Raw genomic sequence first — 17,967 nt, 5'->3', positions numbered from 1 at the left:
ACAGATCACTTACTAGTAATATAATAGCATTTAGCTGCAATATACAATAATATTCTGATACTCCGGCAAACAAGGTGGCGGAGTTTCCAAAATGCTACAGGTGCCGACGTAATAAGCCTGGGCGCAGACGTTTCTGCAGCCCATAGGAGGCCTGTATACTAAGACCATGTAGATAATTACCTCAGGTTTACACCGATCCCTATCTCTATGATCAGAACACTCTGGGCCATTTACTAGACGATCAGGATGGTTTTATGATCCGTCACTATTTTTCTCACTTGCCGGATTATTATGATTTCAGGAACATAGAGTGCCAGAGTAATGGAGTGTGCTTGTATATCCTATGTCCATACATTGTTCACACGTGCATATGTAGATATGCAGCACTTTCCTATTGGAGAGGTACCCAAAGTACTGTAAATCCTGAGCCTCCTGGTTCATGAATATAATTACAGAACTCTGCAGCCGGGTGAGAATGTAACTCGACATAACAATTCTCATTTATATGCCACATAGAAGGCTGGGTGACCACCTCTATAAGGACTGTAATGGCTGCCATTAAATTAGTTTTTCCATAATCAATATTTATGTGGATAGGTGATTAATATCTGATTAGTGGGGTCCAACAGCTGGGACCCGCAATGATTCCAAGAACAGACTTATCTGGTCGGTAGGGTGGTGGACCAGCAAGCACACTACTGCTCCATTCATATAGCAGACACAGGGACGACCAAGAAAGTCCGTTCTCTGGATCGGTGGGAGTCCCAACGGTCGGACCCCCTCCGATTCAATTTTTAACACCAATCCTGTGGATAGGTGATACATATTGATCATGGGAAAACCCCTTTAACCCCTTGACACATTATCACATACATGTACGTGATAAGCGCCAGGGAAGTATGGAGCGCTCTCACGAACTGAGCGCGCTCCATACGCTGCGGGTGTCAGCTGTATATTACAGTTGACACCCGGGACTAACGGCCAGGAACAGCGATCGCGCTGTTCCTGGTAGTTTAACCCCTCAAATACTTCGGTCAATCGCGACCGCAGCATCTGAAGCGTTGAAAAGAGGAGGCGGCCCCCTCTGACAGCTCATCGGCGCCCCCACACCGCAATCGGGGGGTGCCGGTCGTTGTCATGCCAGCTCAGGGGCCTAATGAAGGCCCCCAGGTCTGCCTTTTGTTAAGCCGTGTTTCTGGCACTCTGTAAAAATGACAATATACCGCAATACGTTAGTATTGCAGTATATTGTACCAGCGATCTCACGATCGCTGGTTCAAGTCCCCTAGGGTGACTAATGAAATGTGTAAAAAAAAAATTGAGAAAAGTTATTAGTAGTGAAAAACTATATATAAAAAAATTCAAAAAAACCCCCTTTTCCCATTTTTCCTCTGAAGTAAAGTAAAAAAATTAAACAATATGGGTATCGCTGCGTCCATAAAAGTCTAAACTATTACAATATACCATTATTTAACTTGCGCGGTGAATGCCATAAAAAACAAGAAATTGAAACCGCCAAAATCGCTGTTTTTATGGTCACCTTAGCTTGCAAAAAAATGTAATAAAAGCGATCAAAAAGTTGTATGTACAAAAAAATTGTACCAATAAAAACTACAGCTCGTCCCGCAAAAAATAAGTCCACAAACCACGCAATCCACGGAAAAATAAAAAAGTTATGGCTCTCAGAATGGGGTGAAACAAAGAAAATGTGTAAATATTTTTTAAGGTAATAAAATCTAAAAAAACCTATAGAAATTTGGTATCACCGTAATCGTATTGAGCCGCAGAATAAAGTTAAGTTGTCGTTTTTTTTACCGCATGGTGAAAGCCGTAAAAACGAAAACCCAAAAACAATGTTGGAATCGCAGTTTTTTCCAATTTCAACCCGCAGAATTATTTTTTTTTTCAGTTTCCCAGTACATTATATGGTTCTTTAAATGGTGCCATTAGAAACTACAACTCCTCCCGCAAACAATAAGCCCTCACGTCTATTGACGGAAAAATAATAAACGCGGGGAGTGAAAAATGACACTTGTTAGGAGACTGATATAGCTAAAAATTTGCTGGTTGAACTACTAAACAGAGTATTTTTTTGCTAATATTTTACAAAATTTTAGTTTTTATTGAAATATAGGCATTCTAACAAGCAATAATGAACAATAGGCCCGCAATGTCACAAGTAATATAGGAATATTAGGACAAAAAGTTACAATACAAACAAAACAGAGTGTCTGAACATAGCGCAACTTCTGCAGACCATAATGCATACATGGCATCGGCAGGCAATGTATAAAAGTGTGAATTTTAGGCGAATATCAAAGTCTAATATGTGAGATCCCCCCAACTAGAAGATCGGCAAGACCGCAGATGGGGGGGGGGGGGGGGTGAGAAAACACAACCTATAGCTTTTGTGACGTTGTAGATATCTCCGATAGGACACAGAGATCTTGTGGATGCAGTGTGACCAATGGGGAAATGCCCTGCAGCACCAAAATCCCGCCATGGTTTCCACAATTTCACAAGTTTAGCATGAGTACCCTGCTCCCAACTAGAGAGCTCCTCCAACTGAGCAATTTGATGAATTTTCTTAAACCATTGGTCTAAAGAAGGGGGAGTCGGCGATCTCCACTTCAGAGGTATAAGAAGTCTAGCAGCGGACAGCAGAATAGTGGGGAGATTATGCTTGTAAGGGATCAACTCCGGTGTAGGGAGCCAAAGCAGGATAAGCTCGGGGGGAGAGGGAAATAGATTTGGAGCAACTGAGATTTACATGATGCAGGACACCCCCCCCCCCCCAGAAGGGTTTAATCACACCACAGCTGTACCAAATATGGGACATTGTGCCCCCTTCAGAATTACACCTCCAACAGGTATCCTCCGGAGAGTAGCCCATTAATTTATGCTGACACAGTGTTTTATACCATCTCGTCACGGTTTTATATGAATTCTCTTGAATTCTAATGCATCTTGAAAATCCATGCGAGTTGGCTAAGATTCTGGAGGTCTCATCTGGTGTAAACAGTGTTTCCAGTTCTCTCTCCCATGCTGCTATAGAGGATGGTGTAACCACATTATCTTTGGAGAGTAATAAACCATAAATTCTGGAGATCAGACCCTTGGGGAGCTGAGGGGCTAACAATACGGTCTCCAACCAGTTAACGTTTCTTAAGAGGAACAGTGTCATTTCCTTGAATCTTTTACATATACGCTGGAAGGATATTGTATGTAAAAATGATTCCCTATTTGTCACAGTCGTAGGTAATGAGGAACTTAATGTAGGTATTTACGTGGAGTTCCTAAGGTGTGGAGATATAGTAAAGGTCGTGAGTTTCGACCAGCGAAGTATTAAATGTGCAGGATGTTGTTTAACATAGGCCGGGAGTAGACTAAGTGGCATCAGTGTGGACGGCATCCGTAAGCCTGCGATGATGCCATAAAGTCCTGGACCACTGCAACAGTTCCCCTAGTAGTCAGGCTACAGAGAGGTTGGGGAGGCTTAACCTCCGACCAAAGATGAATAAGACCCTCTTTACCTAATAAATACCTCTCCAATTGTAATTGGGGGGAGTCGTCCACCCTATGCACCTATGCGAGCCACCTAGACAGATGACTTGCTCTATAGTAGGTCAAAATATTCGGCATACCACATCCACCTAAAACCCTGTGACGTCTAAGTTGTTGAAAGGCTATTCTAGGACGTTTACCATTCAAAACGAAATGAGACAACATAGAATTTAGGCGGGTAAAGAAGCATCTAGGTCATTTTATGGGAACTGCTAACAGCGTATAAAGAATCTAAGGTAAGATGTATGTTTTAATGTTTTTCCTCCCTAGCCAAGAAACATACTGAATATGGAAGTGGAATAGCTGGTCCGCTGTTTTCAATAGCAAGGGTTTATAGTTACGTAGGTATAAATCGTTAGGGTTAATGGGAATGCGAATCCCCAGATATTTAATCGCATCCGAGGGCCATGAAAACGGGACCAACGATTTCAGCATAGCTATTATTGATCGTGGGGCACTAACGTTAAGAACTTCAGGTTTTTCACAATTTATCTTGAAGTTGGATAGTTTTCCAAATTCTTCAAAGATGTCCAATAACTTAGGGAGGGCCTAAGTCGGATTTGTAATCAAAACTAAAAGGTCGTCTGCCAACGCTGCGGTAGAATGCAGGTGGGGACCAATTTGTAGTCCCTTAATTTCAGGGGACTGTGTGATTTTCCTGATAAGAGTTTCCATTACTAATATGAAAGGTGAAGGAGGGAAAGGGCATCCCTGTCTGGTCCCATTACTAATCTCAAAAATCGGGGATAGCGTACCATTTATCTTGAGCCTACAAAAATTGCTCCATTAAAGGTGCTTGGGGAACCCAATCTCTCCAACACAGCCTCCACAAAATGCCAGGAAACCCTATCAAAAGCCTTCTCATAGAGAAGAACCAACGGGAGGCGACGTTGTTTGGCGAAGGCAATTGCATTGATTAATCTAGTGGTATTAAACCTACCTTCCCGGCCTGGAATAAACCCTGTTTGCTCCGGCGAAAAAAGTCTGGGGAGAAAAACCTGTAAGTGTTGAGTAATGAGCTTTGCCCACCACTTACTGTCTGCATTTAAAAGGGAAATCGGCCCGTAACTTGCACATTTTGTCAGATCTTTACCATCTTTAGGTATTAGAGTAATGAATGCTTCAAGCATTTGTCTGGGGAGATTCTGTCCCTGTAGGAGTGAGTTGCAGAGGGAGAGAAAATGTGGGGCTAGTATTTCGGAAAACTTTTTATTATATATAATTGGTAAACCATCAGGGCCCGGACTCTTACCTATCGGAATAGATGATAACACTTTAGATATCTCTTCAAGCGTGAAGGGGGCGAGTAAAGATTCTCGATCGGCATCGGATAATCTGGGCAGTTGTAAAGAGTCCAGGAAGGCTGAAACTAAATTGGTTCTTCCGATATGTTCACACATGTGGGGATTCCCGCAGATTATACAATGAAGTATAAAACCGGTGGAACTCTGAAGCGATGTCCGAGGTGTCTGAGACTTCTCTGCCATCCTCTAAAGTTATGCTAGATATTTGCGATTTCTCTTTTTGCTTCTTAATAATTGCTGACATCACTTTAGACCCTTTATCCCCATGCGCATAATGTTTATGTTTGCACCTCTGTAGAGCTTTTGCCGCTTTTATATTTAACAGATCTTTTAATTCGTTCCTTAGTTTAAGAAGGTCAGTTTGTTTGTCCACCAACCCGGATCTCTTACTCAAACATTCCAGTGACGAAACTTGTTTCAATAGGACATTTATTTTTAGCAATCTAGCCTTTTTGAGTCGTGCACCTAGGGAGATCAATTCACCCCTAATGAATGAATGAATTATGTGCCTCCCATACAATTGGTTCCGAGGTCTCGCCAGTACAATTAAATTAAAAATATTCCATTAGGCGCTCCTGTGAGAGTACAACGTTCCTCTGTTCCCCAAGTAGCGTCTTATTCAGTGACCAAGTCCAGGTCCTAAGAGGTAGAGATGTCATAGAAATCGGGACATGGTCCGAGACTGTTGTAATACCAATGTCCGCTGCCTGAACTCCAAGTAAATGTGGGTCTGTAATATAGAAGCGGTCTATTCTGTAGTAAGTGCCATGTACTGGAGAATAGAAAGAGTAATCCCTGACATTGGGGTGCAAAGTCCTCTAGGGCTCAGCAAAATTATATGTAGCTAACATCTTTTTAATCCTCCTCATGGCTCTTTGCGACAAAGAGGGAGATATGGATGTCGTATCTAAAATGGGGCCAAGGACGCAATTCATATCACCCCCAATGATGACAACACCTTCAGCAAAGAGGTGTAGTGCTTCCAAAGTAGCTGCTAACCACTTGGCCTGATCAACGTTGGGCACATAAAAATTGGCTAGAGTGACTAAAGTGGCCCCTATCAATCCCTTTACAAATGTAAATCTCGAATTTGGATCTGACTGGTCGGCCAATGCAGTAAAGGGTAAATGTCTGCTAACACCTACACTAGTGCCCTTGGACGTCGAGGAATGCGTGTTATGGAACTAACGGGGGTAGATGGTGTGGGATAGCGTAGGCGTGTACGAGTGCCGGAAGTGTGTCTCTTGTAAAAACAAGATATCCGCTGCAATGTCCTGAAAGAACAATATCGGAGATCGCTCAAAGGTCATCGAAGAGCGTTCTCTGGCCCTCCGAAGTATTGCAGCAGTATCCACATAACTTAGGAGTCCACAGATAACATCTCTCTGTCAAGCACATTTCTCCTGTAGCGGCCACTGCTGGAAAAAAGTTGGTATTACATGGTGCCCAGTCAAATGAATAGATGACCATGCAATACATAATCGTGCTGATTCCTTCAGAGCAGATGGCTCTTTGTCATCCTCTCCCTAGTCTGAAATGGCTGATAACAGGGTACAATAGATTTGCATTGAGTAGTACATGTAGACTTTAAGTTCTGTGTTCTTCGAAGAGTCTGACCGTATATATGTCAGTGTGGTTGGTGAGACATTACTTATGCTATTAATCCCTAGTAGTCAGTCAGACAAGATCATTGGAGTAATTTAAGAGCTTAATTATATTCTCCAAGTGACATTGCCCTGGATAAGTAATGTCTCTTAATGTCAACTCTATTATTTTTCCCGACAGACGATGTATATAAGAGTCACATTAAATGCTGCCCGGTGTCACTCTGTGCTGGCGCCTGCAAATTCATGATTTATCCAATTACAGACTGCTCTTAGGGGCTCGATTACTAATGTCCTCAGAGGGATTTCCTGCTGAAATCTGCTATTTGTAAATCCATGAAAAGTTTTCATGTGAAGTCCAAACTCCATTTACCCCTTATGGTCACATAATGGTAATAAACCTCCCGAAAATGTCCCTTTTTTTTTTTGCCATTGTAGATTTTGAATTTATGTCTCAAGCAAATATAGTTGCCGTATAACTCAGGTGCCTTAAGTGCATTTAACCCCTTAGTGACATAACTATTTTTAGCCTTAAAGGGTAAATAAATGTTCGACAAACTTCTGGCATGTCATAGTGACATGTCAGAAGTTTTGATTGGTGTCGGTCCGAGCACTGAGACCACCAGCAATCGCTAAAACTAAGTGGCAGAAGCGCTCGTGTGAGGGCTCAGCCGCTTCATTTCTGTTCGGCTTTTCCAGAAATCAATGTATCGGAGTATGGGCTCAATAGAAAGTCTATGAGCCTGTACTCCGATACATCGGCTTTCTGGAAAAAGCCGAACAGAAACGAAGCGGCTGAGCGCCCACACGAGCACTTCTGCAGCTTAGTTTTAGCGATTGGTGGGGTTCTTGGTGCTCGGACCCCCACCAATCAGAACTTCTGACATGTCACTATGATATGTCAGAAGTTTATCGAACGTTTACTTACCCTTTAAGGACCAGCTATTCTGGCATTGTATTTTGACTTTTTCTTATCGTGTTTATCGTGCAAGATAAATAATGTATTCATTTTATAGTAAGGGTCATTGCGAATGCAACAATATCAATTGTGTACTTTTTTTTATACTTTTTTTTTTCCATAATTTAAAAATAGCATTTCTTCTGTAAAAACAGCATTGACTACGGCATCCAAGGGGTTAAACGGCCAGGTCATGGAGTAAAAAAAAATAAAAAATTACCCCATATGTGACAATCACAGAGGAAGTATGCTGTCTGATTGATAAAATAGTGTGTGTGTGTCATGAATAAAAGTCCATCTTACCCGGCTCCCTGTGCATACAGGGACAGGCAAAGGATCACAGATCATCCTCCTCTCCCTGCATGCTGCCAGCACATCACCCTCTGCCCCCACCTCTGCTTTTTACACAGGCTGAAGTGAGAGCAGCTCCAAATTTAACCTGCTCTAGCTCAGGGTAGATCGGGACTAGAGCTGCGTCCTTGATTTTTGTCTAACCCCTTGCCAACATTTGACGTATATTTACGTCATAGCCGGCATGGTCACCCTACATTCTAAGTGGTTGTTGGTTGTATGTTACCGCTGACACTTTACTACAATGAGCGAGATCCCGCTCGTTTAACCTCTTAGATGCTGCGGTCAAAAGCGACTGCGGCATCTAAGCCAATAGAAAGAGAGGGGTGATGATGGTTGTCATGGCAGCCTGGAGGCCTAACGAAGGCCACATGTCTGCCATCTTTGTGCTCCTATTAAGCCCTGCCAGAGACACGCAGGACCCACTGTCACTGAAGCAGTCAGTCCCGCCGACATAACAGATTCAGTTTTCAGCGCAAGATACAGCTTGTATGTATCCAGGATAGATTATATTTAAGAGTTCAGCCTCCTCCAGACCAGTTACACGCTCCAAATCAACTTGGTGCCATCATTAAAGACAGCTGTCTTAAATGGTCACCTGTATAAAAGACTCCTGTCCACAGACTCAATTAATCAGTCTGACTCTAACCTCTACAACATGGGCAAGACCAAAGAGCTTTCTAAGGATGTCAGGGACAAGATCATAGACCTGCACAAGGCTGGAATGGGCTACAAAACCATAAGTAAGACGCTGGGTGAGAAGGAGACAACTGTTGGTGCAATAGTAAGAAAATGGAAGACATACAAAATGACTGTCAATCGACATCGATCTGGGGCTCCATGCAAAATCTCACCTCGTGGGGTATCCTTGATCCTGAGGAAGGTGAGAGCTCAGCCGAAAACTACACGGGGGGAACTTGTTAATGATCTCAAGGCAGCTGGGACCAAATTGGTAACACATTACCATTGGTAACACATTGGTAACACATTACGCCGTAATGGATTAAAATCCTGCAGTGCCCGCAAGGTCTCCCTGCTCAAGAAGGCACATGTACAGGCCCGTCTGAAGTTTGCAAATTTACATCTGCATGATTCTGAGAGTGATTGGGAGAAGGTGCTGTGGTCAGATGAGACTAAAATTGAGCTCTTTGGCATTAACTCAACTCGCCGTGTTTGGAGGAAGAGAAATGCTACCTATGACCCAAAGAACACCGTCCCCACTGTCAAGCATGGAGGTGGAAACATTATGTTTTGGGGTTGTTTCTATGCTAAGGGCACAGGACTACTTCACCGCATCAATGGGAGAATGGATGGAGCCATGTACCGTCAAATCCTGAGTGACAACCTCCTTTCCTCCACCGGAACATTAAAAATGGCTCGTGGCTGGGTCTTCCAGCACGACAATGACCCGAAACATACAGCCAAGGCAACAAAGGAGTGGCTCAAAAAGAAGCACATTAAGGTCATGGAGTGGCCTAGCCAGTCTCCAGGCCTTAATCCCATCGAAAACTTATGGAGGGAGCTGAAGATCCGAGTTGCCAAGCGACAGCCTCGAAATCTTAATTATTTACAGATGATCTGCAAAGAGGAGTGGGCCAAAATTCCATCTAACATGTGTGCAAACCTCATCATCAACTACAAAAAACGTCTGACTGCTGTGCTTGCCAACAAGGGTTTTGCCACCAAGTATTAAGTCTTGTTTGCCAAAGGGATCAAATACTTATTTCTCTGTGCACAATGCAAATAAATATATATAATTTTGACAATGTGATTTTCTGTTTTTTTTTATATAATCTATCTCTCACTGGTAAAATTAACCTAGCCTAAAAATTCTAGACTGTTCATGTCTTTGACAGTGGGCAAACTTACAAAATCAGCAAATACTTATTTCCTTCACTGTGTGTATGTATATATATATATATATATATATATATATATATATATATATATATATATATATATATATATATACATGCACACACACGGTCGAGTCACATTATTATAACCACCTTCTACTTTCGACGTCGGCAGCGCGTGGTCCATGATGGAAGTGATGTGTCGTGGGCTTGGTGGGTGTATTAGGGGTGTGATAGGCTGTCTGATCACATAGCACTAATTGTTGCCATGGGTAAAATCTGTACTGGTTACATTGACATTGAACATTGTAATTCTTATGGTTATCTTCTACATATTTCCTTTTTATTTTTTACAGATTTCCTTGGGTGAATTATCAGGATGACAATTTAAACATTTCTATACCAGCATTTAGTGTCCATGGAAACCATGATGATCCGACTGGGGTAATTATGCTAATCTAACAATGTATATAAATGGACTTCCCTCAGAAAACGTAGCTGATAGAAGACAATATAGCAGAAAAGTAGAGTGGAAATATCAGTATAGTATAGTATAGGTCTTCTTAAAGAGACTCTGTCACCACATTATAAGTGCCCTGTCTCCTACATAAGGAGATCGGCGCTGTAATGTAGGTGACAGTAATGCTTTTTATTTAAAAAAAACTATCTGTTTTCACCACTTTATTAGCGAATTTAGATTTAAGCTAATGAGTTGCTTAATGCCCAAGTGGGCGTGTTTCTACTTTAGACCAAGTGGGCGTTGTACAGAGGAGTGTACGACGCTGACCAATCAGCGTCATGCACTCCTCTCCATTCATTTACTCAGCGCATAGGGATCCTTTTAGATCACTATGTGCTGTCTTATACTAACACATTAACGATACTGAAGTGTTTAGACAGTGAATAGACATTCCACGGGATGTCTATTCACAATCGCTGCACTTCGTTACTCAGTCTGTGGTAGTTACAGCAGAGGAAGCGTAATCTCGTTGTAACTTGTCATTTACCACGTAATCTCGCGAGATCACGCTTCCTCTGCTGTAACTACCACAGACAGAGTAACGAAGTGCAGGGATTGTGAATAGACATCCCGTGGAATGTCTATTCACTGTCTAAACACTTGAGTATCGTTAATGTGTTAGTATAAGACAGCAAATGATCCCTATGCGCTGCCTAAATGAATGGAGAGGAGTGTGTGATGCTGATTGGTCACTGATTGGTCAGCGTCATACACTCCTCTGTACAACGCCCACTTGGTCTAAAGTAAAAACACGCCCACTTGGTCTAAAGTAAAAACACGCCCACTTGGTCTAAAGTAAAAACACGCCCACTTGGGCATTAAGAAACTCATTAGCATAAATCTAAAATCACTAATAAAGTGGTGAAAACAGATTGTTTTCTTTAAATAAAAAGCATTACTGTCACCTACATTATAGCGCCGAACTCCTTATATAGGAGACAGGGCACTTATAATGTGGTGACAGAGCCTCTTTAAAGGGACAATGAAGTAAAAAAAACAAGATTGAAATAAAAACGTTCACCATCTTCTGTGATCTTGTTCTGTCCCTTATTACAACATTGTGTCAGTGTATCTAAAACAATAAGCTTTGGAAACTTTTGATTCTTGTTTTTAATGGCAACTCTGTCTGCAATGGAGACCAAGCAAACTAAGCCCATTCTCTGAGCCAATTCCCACACCTCAGTAAATCGTCTGTCAACTTGAAATTGGACCAGGAAAAACAGGAGCTCTATGTTTTCCACCTGGCGCCTTTGGCTGAGAGGCAGCTTTCTGAAACCTTCTTACTGTCTGCAGTGGAGACCAAACGCTGCTCGGCCCCTTTATCCCTTAAGGTGAAGTAAACACGGAGGAGTTGGTCAGTTGTCTCTGAGAATCTGTGCCATGCCTTTGTAGAACAGATGGGACAACCCGTTACTGGAGAGGGACTGCACATGCACAGCTACATTTAGCCAGAAACCGAGACCCATGCTCCCTACCGTCCGCAGGATTGAGGGGGTCATATAAAACCACTTTGATGTGTATATTGAGACCTTTCAGCCCCCCCAGCCCCGGAGGAGACAACTCAAACACCGTTTATAGGATGCTGTCACCAGCTATAACAGGTAATTCCTCCATGTTGTTACTTTACAGGCGGATGGTCTGTGTGCACTGGACTTACTAAGCTGTGCTGGACTTGTAAACCATTTTGGACGCTCCACATCCGTAGAGAAAATAGACATAAGCCCAGTCCTGCTGCAGAAAGGCCAGACGAAGATTGCGATGTATGGGCTAGGTAAGGCTTCTCCTCTGGAGGTGATTACTGTCTAATTCATGCATTAGGCTATGTTCACATCTGCACTTGTGTTTTAGTTAATCTGTTTTGTCATAGAAACGGAATGACGGAAACTGGAAGTGGCAGATCTGTGAAACGACGGACACCAACTCTATCTATCGATCGATCGATCGATCGATCGATCGATCGATATATTGTTGGATAACATCATTTTTAAAGTAAGATATTTCCAGATGTTATGCTATTTCCTTCCATGTGAATCTGTTACAGTGAGGGTTGTAGTGGAGGATGTATAACAATACTGAACTTTACAGCAATTATTCTTTGTGCAGAATCGGTCAAAGGCTAAACCCCTTGCAGCGTCTGAGGCTTCCATGCAACATATGTAATGTGTGGAAAATGAAATACTATAAAAGTGTTTTTCAAATTTTAGTGGATACGGATGTAACTTCAAAAGAAAAAACCTTTCTCCTCTGTGTCTATATGGGCTGATCCCTCACTATTAATAATAGAGTTTGCATTTCCCGCATGGAATACATGTAATCTTGGGGAACGGATACCAATTTATTTTTAAATGTCAAGTATTTTCCTTCCAAGATGTGAAAACATTTTTTAGTAGGATTGATGACACCATTTCTTCATGTAGATCTAAAATCTCCTGAGGTTTGCAGAGAATGACTATCAGACAGGTCACATAAGGGATTGTCTGCAGACCTGTATGTCTATTTTCATAGACAAAATCATGAAGGACATTGGGGGTAATTTATTAAGACTAGTTGTTCATACGACTTAACGTCTTAATCGGAAACACGCTGAAGTAAGATGCAGCTGATTATACACAGTCGGGTCACATTATTAGGACCACCTTCTACTTTCGTCATTGGCAGCGCGTAGCCCATGGAGGCAGTGATGTGCCACGGGTTGGCTTGGTGGGTATATAAGGTGTGCAATATGCTGTCTGATCACATATCACTCGTTGTTGCCGTGGGTGAAAGGGGCGATTTATCAGAGTTGCAAAAAGGGATAATTATTGGCTTTTCGGGCCAAGGGTGGCAGTATTTCTCACACAGCGTAGTTTGTGAACGGTTCGCGTGCTGCTGTGGTGAAAGTGTATCGTGAGTGGACAAATGGCACCATTGGGAATAACCGTAGTGGAAACTGCGGAGCACCACGCGCCATTGCTGTGAGAGGTGAACGTCGGCTACGAAGGCCAAACGACGCGTTACAGTGGAGCAGGTCACCGTGAATATCAACCAGGGGGCTACTAGACGAGTGTCTAAAACAACAGTTCAGCAAACCCTACTCCATATGGGGTTCCGAAGCAGACGGATGGTCACTGCTCCTATGTAACAAAGGTGCATCGGAAAAAAAGGCTTAAATTTGCACGGCAGTATCGGAATTGAACCACCGATGAGTCACGTTTTCTGCTTTATCAGCCGGATGGGCGTTGGTGTGTCAGGCGAGAAACATCAGAGAACCCTTCTACCATTGTGTATCGCTGGTGGCCATCGTTTGCTGCTATCCGCTTCTCCTAGCGGCTGCCAACATTTGTTACCTGTCCGCCGGCATCCTCCTCGAGGACACCGGCATGTACTGCTCCCGTCCAATGATCTCTCCCTTAGGGTGCGCATAGTGGTGTCCTCTTAAAGGGCCACCGTGCGTAACCTCCAGCCTATCCCTGTGCACCCTGTCCTATATAAGTCTGTCCTGCCCTCCTTCCTGTACATGAGCGTTGTTGTTATCATCTTCCCATGTTCGTTTAAGCAAAGGGCCCCTTAGTTGTATTCTATTCCATGTGTTCCCGTACCCTGCTTCATGGATCCTGTAACTGTGTTTTTTCCTGAGCTAAAGTCTAGTGTTGGAGTCGAGTTTATTCCATCTGCCACGTCTAGTATCATATGCCACGTGAATTTTCATCTGTGCCATGAATCATCTGTGCCAAATCATCTGCTACATCTCGTGTCTGTCGGAACTCTCATACATGTACTCTTGTGCTAAAGACTTTTCATTGACTGTTGTTTGGCCAGCTGCCACTCCGCTACGGCGGAGCAGCCTAGTGGGTCCCCATACCCCAGAACTGTGACACATTGCTGGAGGAACACAAGCTAGTGGCGGCAGCGTTATGGCCTGGGGAATTTTTCCATGGCATTCTCTGCGCCCACTCATCCGTGTGGAAGGATCTGAACCGTTTTGGGTATGAATCCATCATTGCAGATCACGTTCCCCCCATACATGCTGTTTGTCTTCCCTGGGGCAAATGGAATCTTCCAGCAAGACAATACGACATGTCACACGGCTAGAAATGTCCGACAGTGGTTGGAAGAGCACGACTAAGACCTCCAAGTACTTCCCTGGCCCCGTAATTTGCCAGACTTGAACCCAATTGAGCATCTGTGGGACCTCCATCGTCTTGTTCGCTCTATGGATCCCCCCCACGCACCCTCCAGCAAATGTGGGATGCGCTGCAGTCAGCGGCGCCAGATACCGGAGACACCCGACCAGCACCTTATTGAGTCACTCCCAGCCCGTCTAGCTGCTGTCCGTGCTGCACACGGCGGCTACTCTCGGTATTAGTATTACTGCTGCTCATAATAATGGGACTCCACTGTGTATATTAGGCAAATTTCCGGCTATCCGTGCGACAGAAAGTCAAATCTATGTCACATCTAGCTAGCATAGATTTGCGCTATAATTCACGTCAGTTTGGGGCATAAATTATAGTAAAGTCTTGCCCCTTTTTGCAAAAGTGGCAAAAAAACAAAGAGCCAAGTTTTTGCGTAAATTCGACACCAGTGTTTAATAAATTTCCCCCATTGTTTTTCCGATCAAAACTGCTTCCTTATACAGGACCTGTCATTTCTTTTGACCTGTCTGTGTTAGTAAATACTCGTATGCCCCATGAACTATAAATACAGGAGCATATTTTCTTAGGAATACTGCATTGTGGTGTCCCTCTGTTATTCCTCCTGGAAATGTATGAATAAATTGAAAAAAAGGTGTTAACATTCCCCTTGTCAATATGGTGTGTTTCGACACAGTGACACGGTCAGCACTGATTGGACATTGTCAGACTGTGTAGGGATGGGGCGCACTGACAAGTGGAATGGAAACACGTAATGTTATTATATGGGGAAGAAGTTTTCACTAAAACTTACAAGATAAGAATATATTACTACATTGCAACGGGAAAGAACCTTCAGGAAGAAAATCCAAACTAAAATGTTAACATAAAATATGCTGCTATAAAATTTTTAATTGGGAGTTTCCTAATTTGTCTATGGTCGGCATTCTGCTTCTGACCCTGTTAAATTATATTGCAGTTCTGTGCTGGAAACAAGTACCACATTTTTGTGATTATTAGAATTTTTCTCTCTTTTCACATTTTGCAGATTTGCAAATATAGCATTGAACGGGAGAAATTATTTGCCAATCATTCTTTTAAAATTGTCAAAATAAATACATCTGATGCGGTTAAAAAAAATGATCCAATGGAAAGTTCTGAGATATTACTTACATAGTATGACTATCAGTTACTTTAAATACCAGGTGGAGTCTCCAGAAGCAAACACGTTTACTGGGCTAGGTATTGTTCCAAGGAACATCCTCCCATATGTATTGATAAGGCAACTCTATAATAAGTATATAGATATAGGAGAAACAGAGTCTGTAGCCAATATATTATCAGAAAAGATCAAAACAAAGCAAGGAGGAAGCGGACATCTGCGAAACGCGCGTCGGGGCGCACACAGTGACCATCGGGATACAGCTAAGGACACTCTATGGGTAAGATTATCCTGACTATCCCGGTATTTTCAGGGTATGGTTTAGATTCATTTTTTTAGTACATGACGCTCTTTTTCTGGACCATTTATGTCCCTTATTAGCATCAACACACGCACTGAGTTCAAACTACCATATTTCATACCAGTGATATTCCTACTGCAAACCTATACAACAAGGGCTTAATATTTATGACTCTGGCTCTCCTGATGTGTCTCTATGTCATTTTTTATTGAGTTTCTCCTGTTATATATATCTTTTTAAATGTTTCTTATCTTGCATATTTAAATAAAGCTTTGTTTTGATATTTTCTGATAATATATTGGCTACAGACTCTGTTTCTCCTATATCTATATACTGGTATTTAAAGAGGCTCTGTCACCACATTATAAGTGCCCTGTCTCCTGTATAAGGAGATGGGCGCTGTAATGTAGGTGACAGTAATGCTTTTTATTTAAAAAAACGATCTTTTTTCACAACGTTAGGAGTGATTTTGGTTTATGCTAATGAGCTTTCTTAATGCCCAAGTGGGCGTACTTTTACTTTTGACCAAGTGGGCGTTGTACAGAGGAGTGTATGACGCTGACCAATCGGCATCATGCACTCCTCTCCATTCATTTACACTGCACTAGCGATATAGATATATCACTATGTGCATGAAATCCAGCCTGGACGTCATATGTACTCAGAATCCTGACACTTCTGACTCTTTTCTGTGAGATTTACAGCAACGGATACGAAATCTCGTTTACCTCGTAATCTCGCGAGATATCGTATCCGTTGCTGGAATCTCACAGAAAAGATTCAGAAGTGTCAGGATTCTGAGTACACATGACGTCCAGGCTGGATGGTCATGTGTATTCATTATCAGGACACTGTAGTAATGTTAGGGCTTGTGTATGAGGCTGCACATAGTGATATATCTATATCGCTAGTGCAGTGTAAATGAATATAGGAGTGCATGATGCCGATTGGTCAGCGTCATGCACTCCTCTGTACAACGCCCACTTGGTCGAAAGTAAAAATACGCCCACTTGGGCATTAAGAAAGCTCATTAGCATAAACCAAAATCGCTCCTAACGTTGTGAAACTATATTGTTTTTTTTAAATAAAAAGCATTACTGTCACCTACATTACAGCGCCCATCTCCTTATGTAGGCGACAGGGCACTTATAATGTGGTGACAGAGCCTCTTTAATGTGTATAGAAATGTGCTTGCTCACCTAATGAGCTGAGTTCTGGGGGGCACACGCAGGGCCGCCATCAGGGGGGTATTAGGGGTACTACTGTAGGGGGCCCAGCCAAACTTAATTGAAAGGGGGGCCCGGCAACTGCCGCGACTTGCCTTTGGTAGAAAAAAACAATGTCGTGAGCTGCGGGCCCCCCTCTTGTAAAACACAGACGTGAGCTGCGGGCCCCCCTCTCGTAAAACACCGCCCGCTTGCGCGCGCGCGCTGGACCGCAAACGCGCAACCGCGCGCGCTCGACTGCACAAGCGCGCGCGCACGAAGGTTCGCAGGCGTGCGCCCGAACGACCGGGCGTGCCGGCGCGCAACCTGCTCGTGCCCGCACCACAAGAACATCCCCGAACATCCCCGGCACACAGACTACTTACCTTCTGGCCCGCCTCCGCCTCCTCCTCCTTCTTCTCCGCCTCCTCCTCCTTCTCCGCCTCCTCCTTCTCCGCCTCCTCCTTCTTCTCCGCCTCCTCCTTCTTCTCCGCCTCCTTCTCCGCCTCCTCCTCTCTCAAGAGCGTAGCTACGTAAAGAGAGGGGGAGGGGTCCAGTTGTTGCACGGCGGCAGGAGTTCGTCGATCAATTTTCTGGAGCCTGGAGGTGAAGGACGACATCTGGACCGAAGACATCGCCTGACGAGGACTGGAGTGGGAGCAGTTCTTCTGACACAGTGAGTAAAATGTCTCAAAGTGCTGATTATGTATGGCCCTGTTCACACAGAGTATTTTGCAGGCAGAAAAAAAATCTGCCTCAAAATTCCTTAAAGAATTTTGAGGCAGATTTTGACCTGCCCACACTATCTTGCCGCGTTTTTTTGCTGCGTTTTTTGCCTGCGGCGATTGAGGACAGCAGACAAAAAACACAGCGAAAAATGCATTTTCTGCCTCCCATTGATTTCGATGGGAGGTCAGAGGCGGAACCGCGGCAAGAAAGGATGTGCTGCTTTTTCTTTTTTACGCGACTTACTCTCATTGATTTCAGATTAAATCAATGGGAGGCGGTTTTGGAAGTTGTTTGGTGCTGA

At 43.3% G+C, this 17,967-nt stretch overlaps 1 protein-coding gene across 3 annotated transcripts in view; it reads left to right on the top strand.

Annotated features, from left to right (window-relative positions):
- The window catches only part of MRE11 (MRE11 double strand break repair nuclease), a 297,684-nt gene that overhangs the window by 52,291 nt on the left and 227,426 nt on the right, over positions 1-17,967 (top strand). For all 3 annotated transcript variants that reach the window (XR_012881284.1, XM_075851486.1, XM_075851485.1), the window contains 2 exons: positions 9,994-10,081; positions 11,787-11,928. Coding sequence is in view for 2 of the 3 variants with exons in the window: in XM_075851486.1 (XP_075707601.1) it covers positions 9,994-10,081; positions 11,787-11,928 (230 nt within the window). In the remaining variant the exon portion in view is untranslated. The remainder of the gene's footprint in view (positions 1-9,993; positions 10,082-11,786; positions 11,929-17,967) is intronic.

Source organism: Rhinoderma darwinii, chromosome 2 (genome assembly GCF_050947455.1).
Source record: "Rhinoderma darwinii isolate aRhiDar2 chromosome 2, aRhiDar2.hap1, whole genome shotgun sequence".
Classification (NCBI taxonomy): domain Eukaryota; kingdom Metazoa; phylum Chordata; class Amphibia; order Anura; family Rhinodermatidae; genus Rhinoderma; species Rhinoderma darwinii.
Note: the sequence above shows the minus strand (reverse complement) of the source record. Positions and strands in the feature narration are given on the sequence as shown.